The 15,437-nt window shown below is 40.0% G+C and overlaps 1 protein-coding gene across 1 annotated transcript in view; it reads left to right on the top strand.

Annotated features, from left to right (window-relative positions):
• Positions 1-15,437, top strand: part of tgfb5 (transforming growth factor, beta 5) — an 84,280-nt gene that overhangs the window by 27,915 nt on the left and 40,928 nt on the right. The window contains exon 4 of the mRNA XM_028804458.2: positions 1,560-1,692. Within this exon, the coding sequence (XP_028660291.1) occupies positions 1,560-1,692 (133 nt within the window). The remainder of the gene's footprint in view (positions 1-1,559; positions 1,693-15,437) is intronic.

Genomic DNA, 15,437 nt, shown 5'->3' with positions numbered 1-15,437 from the left:
CAATATGGGATAGGATGAGGTCAAGAAGGAGGCAAAAGAAGATTTGATTGGAGGTGGTGTCAGATAACATGACTTCTGAGAGCGGAGTATACCTGGAAATGGTCTCTAAACTAGTGGTAGTGATAATGATTGTATTTTTATAATTTCTGAGAATTAGTTTTTGTATACTAATATTAATCTTGTATTTTCTTCATTCAGCGTTTTTTCAAAGTACCCCTTTTAACTATTTTTGATCTGTTGTACTCACTGAAGACCACACCTTGCCATTTTTCATCAGCTTTATCTGACTAAAATCCTTCACAGCCTTGTTCATAGTTTTTGCTATTTTAAAAATCATTCTCTCTCTGTATTATGTCTCCAGTTTCTGTCCCTTGCTTCTTGCTACTGCCTTCTTTGCCTCCTTGTTTGTCTGCCAGAATATTTTTCTATTTCCCTCCCTTCCTGACTGGTTTTCTTCGTCTCTGTCTTATCCTTTATCATATCCTGCACCTCTCTGTTCCACCACCATGTCTCTTTGTCCCAGGTGGTCTAATTCCTGTCATCCTACCTAACACCTCTTCACCTACTCCCAGTACAAGTGCACTATTTTTCTCTCACCATTTCTCCACACTGTCAAATGACTACACTTCATTTAAAACTTTCTCTGTAAACCTGTTCCTAAGCCCTTCCTCTTTCTATCTCTGACAATTTATCCTTGGTGCTGTTTGCTCTGGTTTTATTCTCTTGCTGCCTCTGATCCCCCAGTCCATCACCACCACTTTATGCTGTTCTGTCACAGTTTCCCAATTTATGACCTTACAATTCTTTATTAGATCTTCAATAAATTAGAAGGTCTGTTTGGCTTACTTCTTTAACCAGACCCACCCTTGGCCCAGTAGCTCTGGCTCACTTCCCATAAGGGTCAGGCAAGGCAATTGCATATTGCCTACATGGTAAGATCTATCATTTCATGAAGATGACTGGACTAATTCTATCATTACAGGTTTGTTTTACAGTCAGATGGCCTTTCTGACACCAACACTCTTGGTGGCTAAATTTTTAATTACTTTATTTTTGTTTTTTTAAACTAATTTGTACTTTTTTATCTGTTCATCAACTTATTTACAGTCTAGTATTGCATTTTTCCAATTATATTTTACAGTACAGAATTTATCTTTAGGATTAGTATTCTTTATATTCAGAATCAAAGGTATTTTGGAAGTTTGTGTTAACTAAAACATGCCTGCTAATAATAAAAAGTATATATATATATATCTGATAGTAGTAAATTCTGTAATCAAAATCTTAATGTCTTCATAATGTCTTCAGGGTTTTAAGTTTATTGTATATTCAGACTTTTTAATCATGTAGTGATATTTTTATGCATTTATTAAATGTTTTTCTTTTCTATTTGAAATTTTTAAAATATTAACATATTAACACTGAAGTAATAAATATATTTTTGTTAGAAATGATTTTCCTTCAAAGAAATTGCAAGTCATACCTCATATTCTTTGAGATACTTAATGATAAATAAGAGTTGAAATATTAAGATCATTTTCTATATTTTCTTTTTTTAGTTGCTTAAAGCTAGAGACCCTACATCACCCTCCCAGAGATACATTGACAGCAGAAATGTTCGTCCTCGTACCAAGGGAGAATGGTTATCATTTGATGTCACTGAAACAGTCAGTGACTGGCTTTCTCACCGAGGTAAGGCTCCAGTAATTTTCCATTGTTGAAAAACTTACTTTTCAACTGATATTTTGTCAACATTTGGGCTAACCAGAAAGAGATTTGTCAGAGATTCTATATTTTTACTTTTAATTAAATGGCCCTGAATCCAGCAGGGGGTGTTAGCTCCCTGGGAATGAGTTCTTTTGTAATTGCGACATGTTACATAACCCGAAACTATATAGATTTAATATAAAAAGGTGATACCCCTCCCTTAGTGATACGGTGTGGTGTTATGGGTCCACAGCTCTCCCAGCAAAGGCCAGTTCGTCTTTAAATGAATAATCACTGAGCTCACGGCTTAGCGGGGGGGCGTGGTGGCTGTAGCATCTCAGGGCGATCTGTGGTGTGGGCGTTTCTCACCTAAGTGCACAGGTGAGAGACTGCCCACATCCGTTATTGTTCCTGTGGCTAATGTGCTGCAGCTGCCATGTCCTCTCTGCATATATAGAGAAGCCCGAGACGGTTAGAGTATTATAAGAGAAGAAAAAGAGAACAAGGTGAAAGAAAGAAAGAGAGATAGAGCGTGCGCTGGTACGAGTGAGTGAGCAAGCGAAAGCAGGCTCGTGGCAGCTGAGCAGACAGCCTGGGGTTAGGCCGACACCCAGGGCGTAGTAGTGGTTGTCGCTCCCGCAGAGTTTGTTTCAGGAAGGACGGGAGTGACCGGGAGACGGGTGACTCTCCGCATGATGCCGCGGATGGCAGCGGGAGTCTGGACATGGGATATGGTGTCCTCCACGTGAGAGCCTTGGCCGTGGGAGGAAGTCCCAAGTCGTTGTCTGGAGGAGCCGACCGGAGCCAAGGATCGGTGAGGCAAGTCTGACAACAGTAGCAGGAGGAGTAGGCAGAAGGTCAGCTGCAATGAGAGTGTCTCGCCTGTTGCAGGGCCCGCATGGGAGAAGCAGGTGAGACGCTAACAGGAAAGAAGCACCGGGCTTGTCATTTGTTTTTAAAGACTGCTTCCTGATGAACGTTTTAACCTCGTTTTAAAGGATTGTTTTGTTTTTGTGTATTTTAACCTCCACACGTTTCTTTAATGGATTATTTATTTAATGGAACGTTTGAAAAGCACTGCACTTGATTTGTACACTGTTTTGACTGTTTTAATAAAAGCACTGTTTGCACATTTATACATCATCCCCTTGCTCAAATGTTATTGCCTCACTGTCTAGCTCATCAGTGACATTACCGACGGTATTGGGTTCAAGGGCTCCCAGACCAACGAGGGGAGCACGGAGTGAACCCGCATTGTCACATTTGGTGGCAGCGGTGGGATGAGCTAGCAGTGGGGACAGAAGAGGAGACTTAGCAACAAGCGGGATTGGTGCCAGACTTTTTGAGGACCCACGTACCCGAGCCAGAGGAGGACATTTTTAAAGTACAGAGCTTTTTATGGACATTTATTTATTGCTGTTTTTTATTTGTCTTGTAAAGTTCTTACTCTTTTAATGTCCTGTTTTAGTGAAGGGGGGCTTGGGGTTGGTTTTATGGTGGGATTTGTTTTAGTGCTTTTATTGTTTTAGTGCAGTGTAGAGTGGCCGAGCTGTGGACCTGGTCTCCAGTTGCATAGGGTTGGCAGTGGCGTGGAGCCTTCCCATGCAACTGGAGTTTTATGGAGGGTGGAATGTGGTGTTATGGGTCCACAGCTCTCCCAGCAAAGGCCAGTTCATTTTTAAATGAATAATCACCGTGCTCGCGGCTAACCGGGGGGGGTGGGGGCTGGGTTAGGGTTAGTGGTGGCTGTAGTGTCTCAGGGCGATCTGTGGTGTGGGCATTTCTCAGCTAAGTGCACAGGTGAGAGACTGTCCACATCCGTGATTGTTCCTGTAGCTAATGTGCTGCAGCTGCTATGTCCTCTCTGCATATATAGAGAAGCCCGAGACGGTTAGAGTATTATAAGAGAAGAAAAAGAGAATGAGGTGAAAGAAAGAAAGAAAGAAAGATGGAGGTTACGGGAGGAAGCAAGCAAGAGAGAGAGAGAGCGTGTGCCGGTATGAGTGAGTGAGCAAGCGAAAGCAGGCTCGCAGCAGCTGAGCAGACAGCAGTTTATTACAGTACAATACAGTTTATTTTTCTGTAGCCCAAATTCACACAGGAAGTGCCGCAATGGGCTTTAACAGGCCCTGCCACTTGACAGCCCCCCAGCCTTGACTCTCTAAGAAGACAAGGAAAAACTCCCAAAAAAAACCTAGTAGGGAAAAAATGGAAGAAACCTTGGGAAAGGCAGTTCAAAGAGAGACCCCTTTCCAGGTAGGTTGGGCGTGCAGTGGGTGTCAAAAGAAGGGGGTCAATACAATACAATACAATACACAGAACAGAACAAATCCTCAATAAAAAATAAAAAATTTTTTAGAAGTACGGAGCAGAATTTAACAGTAGATGATATCACATAATAAGATTTAGATAATTTTAGACTCCTGGAGACCTCATCCATCAAGCTGCCTCCCCCATTTGGCCATTCCACGGCTGAAACAGTGTTGGGCCAGCCAATCCGATGAAAGGACCCCTCTTTCTCACGATTCCTGCGATTCCCCCATCAGGGATGACTTTACCTTAGGCTGGCAAAACAACTTGGCAGGTGGGCCGTGGCACCAAGTGCCCCATTTGAGTACCGAGAAGATAAAACAGAATAGGTGAGGGTTAGTATCCTATTCTAACTATCATGTTACTTATGTTTTAGTGCTAATGACTAACAACAGAGATGCAGTATGTACAGTTAATCAGCAGCTCTAGTCAGGATATGCTAAACTGAAGTAGTGAGTCTTCAGCCAGGATTTAAAAGCTGAGACCGATGGGGCATCTCTTATAGTAGCAGGCAGACCATTCCACAGTTTAGGGGCCCTTTTAACTAAAAGCTCAACCTCCCATTGTTATTTTATTAATTCTTGGAACCATAAGCAGACCAGCATCTTGAGATCTTAATGTGCACTCTGGTTTGTAAGTCATGATAAGTTCAGACAAGTAAGGTGGACCTCGGCCATTTAATGCTTTATATGTTCAAAGAAGGATTTTGAAATCTGCCCTAAACTTAACCGGGAGCCAGTGTAAGGATTTAAGAACTGGAGTTATGTGTTCGTATTTTCTTGTTCTTGTAATAATTCTTGCAGCTGCATTTTGTATTAACTGGAGGCTGTATAAAGAACAGTTTGAACATCCAGTGAACACTGCATTGCAGTAGTCAATCCTACTAGAGATAAATGCATGAATTAATTTCTCAGAATCCTGTTTATTTAGAAAGCGCCTTAATTTCCTAACAGTTTTAAGATGGAAGAAACATGTTTTGGACAACTTTGTAATATGCGCTTTAAATGACATGCTAGAGTCAAAGATAACTCCTAGATTGCGGGCTGATTCAGTAAAATTAATTGGGATTCCAACTGAGTTAAATGACAAAATATTGTTATGATCAGCGTCATTCCCTCCAACAATTAACATCTCTGTTTTATCTGTATTTAAAGACAAGTAGTTCTCATTCATCCACTCCTTTAATTCGCTAACACAACTAATTAAAGACATCGGAGAAACTTCATCTGATTTAAATGAAAGGTATAACTGGGTGTCATCTGCTTACGAGTGAAAATTAACATTATGTTTCCTAATGATAGATCCCAGTGGAAGCATGTAAAGTGAAAACAGTAAAGGTCCCAGTACTGAGCCCTGCGGGACACCATATTGAACTTCTGTGTATAATGATGGAGTACTGTCAGCACATTTCTATACATATTGAATCGATTTGATAAATAAGAACTAAATCAAGCGAGCACGGTGCCTGTAAGCCCAACATCATTTTCTAGCCTGTGTGTAGTAAAATAGAATGGCCGATGGTGTCAAATGCTGCACTTAAGTCCAACAACATGATTACAATGGAGTTTCCTTCATCGGAGGATATCAGAATGTCGTTTACAACCCGCGTTAATGCCGTTTCTGTACTATGACCAGTGTGAAAACCAGACTGGAATTTCTCAAATAAATTGTAATGCGTTAGGTGTGACTGAAGCTGATTGGCGACTACTTTTTCTAGTATTTTAGAGAGAAACGGTAAATTTGAAATAGGCCTATAATTATTTAGTATGTGTGGGTCTAGGTCTGACTTTTTAAGTAATGGTTTAATGACTGACACTTTTAGTGTATCAGGTACTGTGCCATGCAATAATGAACTACTGATAATGTTTAGAATAGGCGCTGCAAGAACATTCATCGCACTTTTTACTATTTTTGTTGGCACTGGATCTAGGGAACAAGTAGTGGGCTTCATTTTAGAAATTAAACTTAAGACTTCCTGCTCAGTTACAGGATTAAAATTACTAAAGTGCTGAATGCAATGTGAGACTGGGTCTGCTAAGCCAGTATTTGGTTTGTAGTGTGATGCAGAGATCTGGGATCTTATTTTTTTAATTTTCTCATTGAAGAAGTTCATAAAGTCTGTACTGCTAATATCTGTTGGTATTTTGCACTGTTGATCTGAATTTCCATTTGTTAATTTAGCCACTGTTCTAAACAATACCCAAGGATTTTTATTATTGTTATCTATTAATGTAGAATAGTATTATGAGCGAGCTTTAAAGAGGACTTTTTTATATTTATTAACACTCTCTGTCCATGCAATTTGAAAGACATGTAGCTTTGTTGTTCTCCATCTGCGCTCCAGTTTTCGACACTCTAATTTAAGAGCTCGAGTGTTTTCATTAAACCAGGGAGAGCTTCTATGTGCTTTGATCACTTTTGTTTTAAGGGGAGCCACTGTGTCCAGAGCATCTCTCAAGGTCACATTATAATGTGATGTTGGCTGATCTAAATTGTTTTCCACGTTTACATTTGATGTTAACTGATCTGAATGGTTTTCCGCAGTTACACTCGACTTACTCAAAGTATCTATAAATTTTGAAGCAGAATTACAATCTAGATGTCGCACTGTCTTTGTTTTAATCTGGGAGTGTGTTGACAAGGGCAGGACTAAATCAAACGTAATTAAGTAGTGATCGGAAATAATTTAATGGAGTGATATTTAAATTTTGAATTTCAGCTTTGTAAGTTATAATTAAATCTAATGTGTGGTTATGATTATGAGTTGGACCTTTGACAATCTGACAAAATCCTACTGAATTTAATAAATAAGTAAAACATTTGCTAAAAGTGTCAGTTTACACATCAATGTGTACATTAAAATCCCCCATCAGTACTACATGATCATAATTTATAGCCAAATCAGATAGAAGGTTGCTAAATTCAGTCATGAACAATGAATTCGGCCCTGGTGGACTGTAGACTAGCACTATAATTGTGTTGGAATCTGTTTTAATATTTAAAATGAATGCCTCAAAGGATGTAAAGTTGCCTACATTTTTAGAAGTGATTTGCATTTTGTTATAATGAATTATTCCAAGGCCTCCTCCTCGACCAAAATCTCTAGACTTATGAAGGAACGAGTAGCCATCTGGTGACACCTCAGCTAGGGGGACAGTGTCACATTTACTAAGCCAGGTTTCAGTGAGAAGACACAGATCAGATTTTGTACTTAATATAATATCATTTACCAAAACAGCTTTAGTGCCAAGAGAGCGAATGTTCAATAAGCAGCATTTAAAACTGCATGGTTCTTTCTGAACTGCTGATATATTTTTTGTTTTAATTTGAAGTAAATTTCTATTACAGATGCCCCTGGTGGAGGGTCTGGTTTTATCCCTTGGTCTAATTATACGCCTTATTTTTTGGTTATCAATTAATTTAAAGTTTGTATCAAGACTAAATTTACTGGATGCCCCATGACAAGGATTATGGGTAACAGCTCAGGAAAGTAACAGGTGGGATAAACAACAGCCTGTGATTTAAGATCACATGACTGCGGCCTGGATGGTGCTCTAATCAGTCAACCAGGCAGTTTTGCTGCCATATTTTGGGATAATACATAAGGCCCCCTCCAGTTAGGATGAAGACCATCTCTTCTGAAAAATCCAGGCCTTTCCCAAAAATCATCCCAATTGTTCACAAACGCTATGCTTTTGTTTGCACACCAGGTTTCTAGCCAGCAGTAAAGGGAATACAATCTGCTATAAATCACATCCCCTCTATGTAATCTTGGTAAGGAGCCAGATACAACTAAATTCTGACATTTTCTTTTGGCTTTAATGCATAGAGAGATGAAGTTCCCCTTTAATACCTCAGATTGCTGTGAAGAAATATCATTAGTGCCGACATGCAGCAATAAGGTAGATACTTCATCGTCGGCGACACGGTCCAATGCGGCCTCTATGCCAGAAATCTTGGCCCCTGCGAGGCACTTAACATTAACTGCTGGTTTAACACAGTTTGGAATTCTAACATTCCGCACTATGGAATCGCCAATTATGAGCACTTTCTTATTCTCAGTTTCCACAGGCGCGCTGCGGAGTGCTGAGAATCTGTTCTGGGTCTGAATTGGTGACCTGGGTGCTGGGGGACTACATTTTGGATTCTTAGACCCCCGTCTTACTGTTACCCACTCGCCCTGTGGCTGAATTGGTGCTGCTGACTTTGGCCGTGCACTGACTACAGTGGGACCAGGAGAGACTGAAGCCGAATCAGAAGTAGCTGAATTGTCTAAACAAACCGAGTCGATCCAATTTTTGGTTTGCCTAATCGCTATCAGATTCCTAATGCGGTCCTCCAATTCGCGTATTTTTCCGACCAACTCTAAATTAACAACACTTTTGGCAGGTGAAGCTGTCTGCACTGTCGGCCAGAAAACCTGAACTGTACATGCTGCAGGACACACAACATATAAACGTGCCCTCAACGGGCAGAGAGCAGATAGAACTTACGTTTAGTATTGATGTAATCTTCTCCATTTTCTGTAGTTACTTAAGTGCTTTCTGCTTCAGAGACCGTCGGCTTTAAGTTTCCACCACCCGCTGAGCGATCAACTTTAGTTTCTCACTGCCGGTTATTTCTACTGGTCAGCTGCCGGCTTTACTTCAGATGAACTTGCTCCGGTGTTTGCGAAGGGCTATGTGCCTGTGGGAGACTCCGCTGCTCTGTGCTTCCGCTCGCAGCCTGGGGTTAGGCCGACACCCAGGGCGTAGTAGTGGTTGTCGCTCCCGCAGAGTTTGTTTCAGGAAGGACGGGAGTGACCGGGAGACGGGTGACTCTTCGCATAATGCCGCGGATGGCAGCGGGAGTCTGGACATGGGATATGGTGTCCACCACGTGAGAGCCGTGGGAGGAAGTCCCATGTCGTTGTCTTGGATTGTTTTGTTTTTGTGTATTTTAACCTCCACACGTTTCTTTAATGGATTATTTATTTAATGGAATGTTTGAAAAGCACTACACTTGATTTGGACACTGTTTCGACTGTTTTAATAAAAGCACTATTTGCACATTTATACATCATCCCCTTGCTCAAATGTTATTGCCTCACTGTCTAGCTCATCGGTGACATTACCGACGGTGTTGGGTTCAAGGGCTCCCTAACAGCCGATGGGAGCACTGAGCTGAACCCGCATTGTCACATACGGCGGTAAAAAATCACTCAAGAGAAATAACTTAGCTTGGTTTAATGACGGCTTACACTGCATAACAGACAAAGGAAGCCAATGGCAAGAACCCAGTTTGGAAATGGGGGCCTGATGTGTAGAGTCTGACATTTTCGCTGTTGCAGTGGAAGGATTTTCAGGATGGGGTGATGTTATCTCCCATCTGTCCGTCGGTTTCAAAGTTGTGCCAGGCAATGTTCCAAGGATTTATACTCTTTCTTCATGTGCCCCCACTTAGATGAATCATGCAATTCCAAACAAGCCAAAAGAGGATACAGTTTTATGCTTACTTTGGCAGACAAAAATAGTATACAACCGTCCTCAGTCTGACTACCCGTTTCACAGTTGTGTCTATCTGTCTTGTCTTATATTATATCCATCCATCCATCCATTTTCCAACCCGCTATATCCTATACACAGGGTCACGGGGGCCTGCTGGAGCCAGTCCCAGTCATCACAGGGAGCAAAGGCAGGAACAAATCCCAGGCAGGGTGCCAGCCCACCGCAGGACACACACACCCACACACCAGGGACAATTTAGAATCGCCAATCCACCTAACCTGCATGTCTTTGGACTGTAGGAGGAAACCGGATATATTATATTATAATGCTTGTTAAATCTGGCTCTGTGTCAACTGTGCATGTGAGTAGAAAAAGGAAGATTTATAAGATATATTTGCACAGAGTACAGTGGCATATTAAACTTATGCTTATTACAGATAGATAGATAGATAGATAGATAGATAGATAGATAGATAGATAGATAGATAGATAGATAGATAGATAGATAGATAGATAGATAGATAGATAGATAGATAGATACTTTATTAATCCCAATGGGAAATTCACAGGCTCTGACGGTAAAATAGACAAAATGAGTTAAACATTAAGATCAGTGTATGTGACATTTTTACTAAACTAAGATTAAAATGTTCCTGAATTAAAGTCATGGTGTTATACTGTTGTGATGAGGTGTCTCCAGGACAACATCATACTCTATGCCATTTGATTTACTGCCCATATTCTGTGGCTTTTTGGGCTTGGCTAAAATGTCAGATTTTGTCGCGGGTATGAAAAACATAACAAAGCACTTTCAAATATTGTTTAATAAGTTAATTGAAAGATGCTATGGTATAAATGTGAATTTAAGGTACTACAATTACAGCATACCTGCCCTACAATAATTCCTTTTTGGAAAGAAATTTTCAAATGTGCTGCATTTTTTGGTTTTGTACTGAATAAGTGCATTAGGGTAAAACTGTTGATCCTTCAGTTTCATATACATTTACTTTCTGAATTGTGTTTTTTTTAATATATAGTACTTGAAAAACTGATTTTGTGAATTGTATCATGATTATTTAAAATTATTCTGTATGCATAAGAAGGAACACTTGAATGTTTCCTTAAACTTGATGCTGTGACCAGTAGTAGGCCATGGCCCTGTGGCTAATGTCTCAAGAATACATGGTCTTTGTGGATCTGGATTTTGCACACTGACTGGAGAGCATGGCATTGGCTTTGCCTTACAAAAACAGCTTAGTTGGCTGTATTATTCCACCAACTGACAGAACTGAAGCACCGCTCAAAGTTCTGCTTCAAACATTAGTTGGTCTTCTTAACAACTTCAGTACCTACATGCCTACTTTAACCTCTATCCAGGAAGGCAAAGACATGTTCTACGACAAACTAAGCAAAGCCATCAGTGAAGTCCCCTCTTAAAGACTACTATTCATCTTTGGAGACTTCAGTGCCAGAGTTGGCAGTGACTACTACAGCTGGCCTTCCTGGAAACAAAATGAAAGAAAATGGTCAACACCTCCTTGAATTCTGCTGTCAGATGACCTCTGTATCACCAACAGTTTCTTCAACACTGAATCTCAGCACAAAATGTCATAAAGACAACTCCGGTCAAAGCACTGGGGCAAAGTTGATTTTATTGTGACAAAATACAACATCTTATATAATGTCAAGATGACACTCAGCTACTTCCTCATGTGTAGAAAGGTAAAACTCCATCTAAGACAGCTGCACCATTCCAGTAAGGACAGAAGGCCACACATCAGTGTCAGCAAGACTTGTGACACTGCAAATGTAGGCAAGTTTGTGCAAGCGTTAGAGGAAGCTTTGCCTAGTCCACCTAATATCGAATTCAGAAAGAGAACACTTAAAGGACACCATCTGTAACCCTGCAATGTCCACCATTTGGAAAAAGACACACAAGTCTGCAGATTGGTTTGAGGCCCACTCCAAGAAGCTTCTACCTGTAATTGAGTTAAAGAGAAAAGCATTGGCAGCACACAAGTCTTTCCCACCAAAACGTACTTGGAGATGCTGTGGGCTGTGCAGAGCAAGCTACCAGGTGGTCTGCCATTGACTACAGGCTCCAGCTCTCTTCCAAAATCCAGCAGGCTACCGAAGCTGGCAACATCAGAGGGATGTATGATGTGATCAAGCAAACCATCACAGAACAAAATTGCCCCATGGAAGTCAACAACTGGACAGGACATCAAGCACTGAACAAAGCAGACAGAAGAACATTAATTGGAACTGTATGCCAGAGAGATTGTCATCACCAGGAAAGCCCTGAAAGTCATTGAGCCCTTGCCCACCATGATCAAACTTGATACCAAGCCCACTTTGGAGGACCTTGGCAAAGCACTAGAGACACTTTCCTCTGGGAGGGCACCTGTAAAAGATAGCATTCCACCAGAGATCCTTAAGTGAGCCAAAGGTACCCTGATTCCTGAGCTGTAAAGAATTCATTTCCAGTGTTGGAGAGAAGACTGTGTATCACTAGACATGAATGGAATTAAGCATTGTCAATATCTACAAGAACAAGGATGACAAGAGAAATTAAGATAACTAATTGCAATATCTCCCTCCTCAGCATTGTGGGGAAGCTTTTTGTTAGAGTTGCTCTGAAGAGGTGTTAGCTGCTTGCAGAGAGAGTAAACACCAAACCTCAGTGTGGGTTTACAGCAGAATGGCTACACATCAACAAGCCCTTCTCAGTTAGGTAACTGCAGGAAAGATACAGGGAGCAGCGGAAACCACTATACCTTGCCTTCATTGATCATTTAATGGCGTTCAATCTCATGTGAAGTCATGAAATGGGAGGAAGGTCTGTCAAATCACTTGAACCTACTTCATGCCTGCAGAGAAAGAACATCTAATTAAGTCCGCATTTGTTGGTGGAGGTTACTGACATAAAAAGATCACTAAGCCAGTCATAAAAAAATGACACAGAAAGACAGTTTAGGTTCTGGAGAAGTTTAGGAATTTACTTCATAGTGTCATTGTGAGCACTTACGCCCAACGTGTGAATAGAGACTCTGGGAAACAGAGACATTGAACTGGAAGAGAGGTTACATGAGGTGGAATGTTAAAGTATTGTTACGGATTGGTTGTGCCCTGCCAATGTTAGATATGATTGGTTAGGTAAACATGGCCTGGTGTATAAAATGGGAAAACAACCAGGAAGGATCATATTTTGAGCATCTGTAGTTTGAAGATGTGTGAGTGTTGTGCTGCAGAGTGTGTGTGTTGCAGGAGAAAATTCAAAGCTTTTCATGTGTGTGTGTGCATGTGTGTGTGGGGTGTGTATATACACATTTTTTTAATATTTACTTTCCCTTTTTTAAATAATTGCAGAGCATACTTCTTTGCTTTATCATGGAATGTAACTTGACATTTGCCCTTTCACCATAAGTAATACACATTATCAAATACTATACTAAGCCATGACCAGAAAGTCCTTCAGGTGTTAGTAACACCACGTGTTGCAACATGCTATAGAGTAAAGAATGGTTTGGAATATACTTTAACAGTGAAGACCACATGGGATGTGAAAAAAATGACAATTTCCCCCTTAATAAAAATAAGGCAACAAGCACTAACTTAATGGGTATTCAGCATCTTGTTGTACTGCTTCTCCAAAGACTTAACCACATACATTATAGAGCACCTTGCTTGCCTTGATATAACTACTGCTGACAACTAGTCTTTGTTTAATAAAGTCAAGAAGGATAAGCATTTGAGTATAATCCATCTGAAGATCGTGGTGTATAGGGCAGAGACAAAGCTAGAGAAGCTGATGATATGAAATTTCACAGACTAATTAAGGAAAGTAGTAAAAGTAATTAATTTCTGCATTATTTTAGAAAAGGAGCAAAAGTAAGATGTTCCTTTTTGTAAGACGTTTAAAAAAAGCAAGGCTAAAATCACAAAGACATTAAGACAGTTACATGAGATTGGAGTAAGCTGAAGCTAACCAATTCTGTAAGAGTCTTGTAGCATATGGGCGAAGGCCAATGTGTTGTATTAATTTAGATATTACAGAGTAATTGTAAAGTCACTGTTGTTTAGAGACATAAAGAATTTATTGAGTCTTTTCCAGACAGAATTAGGGACATGTTCTGATTTCTAGCCATGAATTCGATTGCATTTTGCCAATACTAGAGTTAATTTGTTTTTAGGCAACTGCTTTGTAAACAGTATTGCCATAACAAAGACTTACAGCTTTTTCCATCTAACCACTTTCATTACTAATTATAGAGATCTAAGCAAAATCATGAATTCATCCTTGTTAAATCAAGCTTTCTGATTCCACAATCTTTGTAAATTTTGATTTAAGGACAATAAGCTCAACTCCTTTTTGAAAACCAAAACAGAGAATGGGGCTTCCTTATCTTTTTCCAAGAATAATAAATGTGGGTGAATGATTACTATCAGAAGGAAATCATTGTTTTTAGTTCCTCATGCCAGGTTGAAAAATCTTATTTATTCTATTTGTTATGTTCCAGCAATTTACATACTGTAGGTGAAATTGGGAGATCTGTAGCAGATTGTTTCAGGGAGCACTTTCAAACTGTTAAGATTAACAACCCTATTAAACCTATTGTATAATATTTCACAGCCCTTGGTCATAGCCACACAGATATCTATGTCTGCGTTTTTTCACAGGGTTTCAAAGACATGTTTCAAAGTAAACAGAAGAAGCTAAGCTTACTCTCAGCTTTGGGTCACATATTTCTCCTTAAATACTTTTTAATCTCTCACTTTATCTTCTCTTCTTGAAGCTTTTCATTTATACTATAATTGTTCATTTTTGAATCTCTGTTAGCTTTGTTTTTTCCTTCCCCCTGCCATCCCAACCTGACATAGACAGGCAAAGACACTGGTTCCATTCAACAATAGCCCTTTAGTCAGGGAAGGTACCCAGAGCCAGAACAGACTCCAAGGACTGTTACCAACAGCCATAAGAGTACATAAAATACTCTCTCTTCTTCCCAGACTCTTGCAGCTTCCTTCTCCACACCTCGTGAGCAAGATTCGTCCCTCTTCCTCCCGACACTGGCTCCTAAATGAGGTGAGGCTGCTCTTTATGTTTTGCATCCTGGGAGTACTTCCGGTGTCGCATCCTTGTGACCCGTAAATACTTCTGGGTAAGGAGGACACCCTGTGGCATCTCCATGCGGTCCTGATGAAACCCAACAGGGCTGTAGCAAACTCCAACTCCCAGCATGCCCTGTGTGAATCCATGGAGCTATGGCAACTCAGGGGGGCTGGTAACTAACGGTTCTGGGGAGGCAGTGCCCTTCATAAGCTACCTCCCCCTATCCTTCCATTCGGGAGGTGCCGGGCAAGAATGCTGACAACCTCTTACAATATATATATATATATATATATATATATATATATATATATATATATATATATATATATATATATACACACTACTCTTTCCATTACAGCCACAAACTTGATGAAAGCTGTGTAGCTGAAACACTGTGTATCTTACATTCTCTAAAAGCTGGCAGATATTTTTATCAAGGACATTTTTTGATTAAAATTCATCTTTTTATTCCATTGATTTTTTTTTGGTTAAGGTCTGTTGGGCATATTTAAATGGGGGCTTTTTTTAAAAAGTAGTTTTAATTTGTTTTTTTTTTACTTTTAACAATAATTTATTATTTTTCTTTTGTGAGCATCACTATTTAATGCATTTTGTCTCTGTGATGCTTTTTGGTTGCTAGGCACATTTTTAGTAATTCAAGAAAGACTCGCTAATAATTCAAACTCAAACAAAATAGAATTTAATTCAGGAAGTACTTCTGGAATTGGATTCTTGTTTGGATTGTTATTATAGTTTTGGTTTTGTTAGAAGTCTCTGAATTCCTGTGTATTAGACCCTCGCTTCAACTATGACTACTCTTT

Source organism: Erpetoichthys calabaricus, chromosome 1, assembly GCF_900747795.2.
Source record: "Erpetoichthys calabaricus chromosome 1, fErpCal1.3, whole genome shotgun sequence".
NCBI lineage: Eukaryota > Metazoa > Chordata > Cladistia > Polypteriformes > Polypteridae > Erpetoichthys > Erpetoichthys calabaricus.
This window is presented reverse-complemented; position numbering and strand designations above follow the sequence as displayed.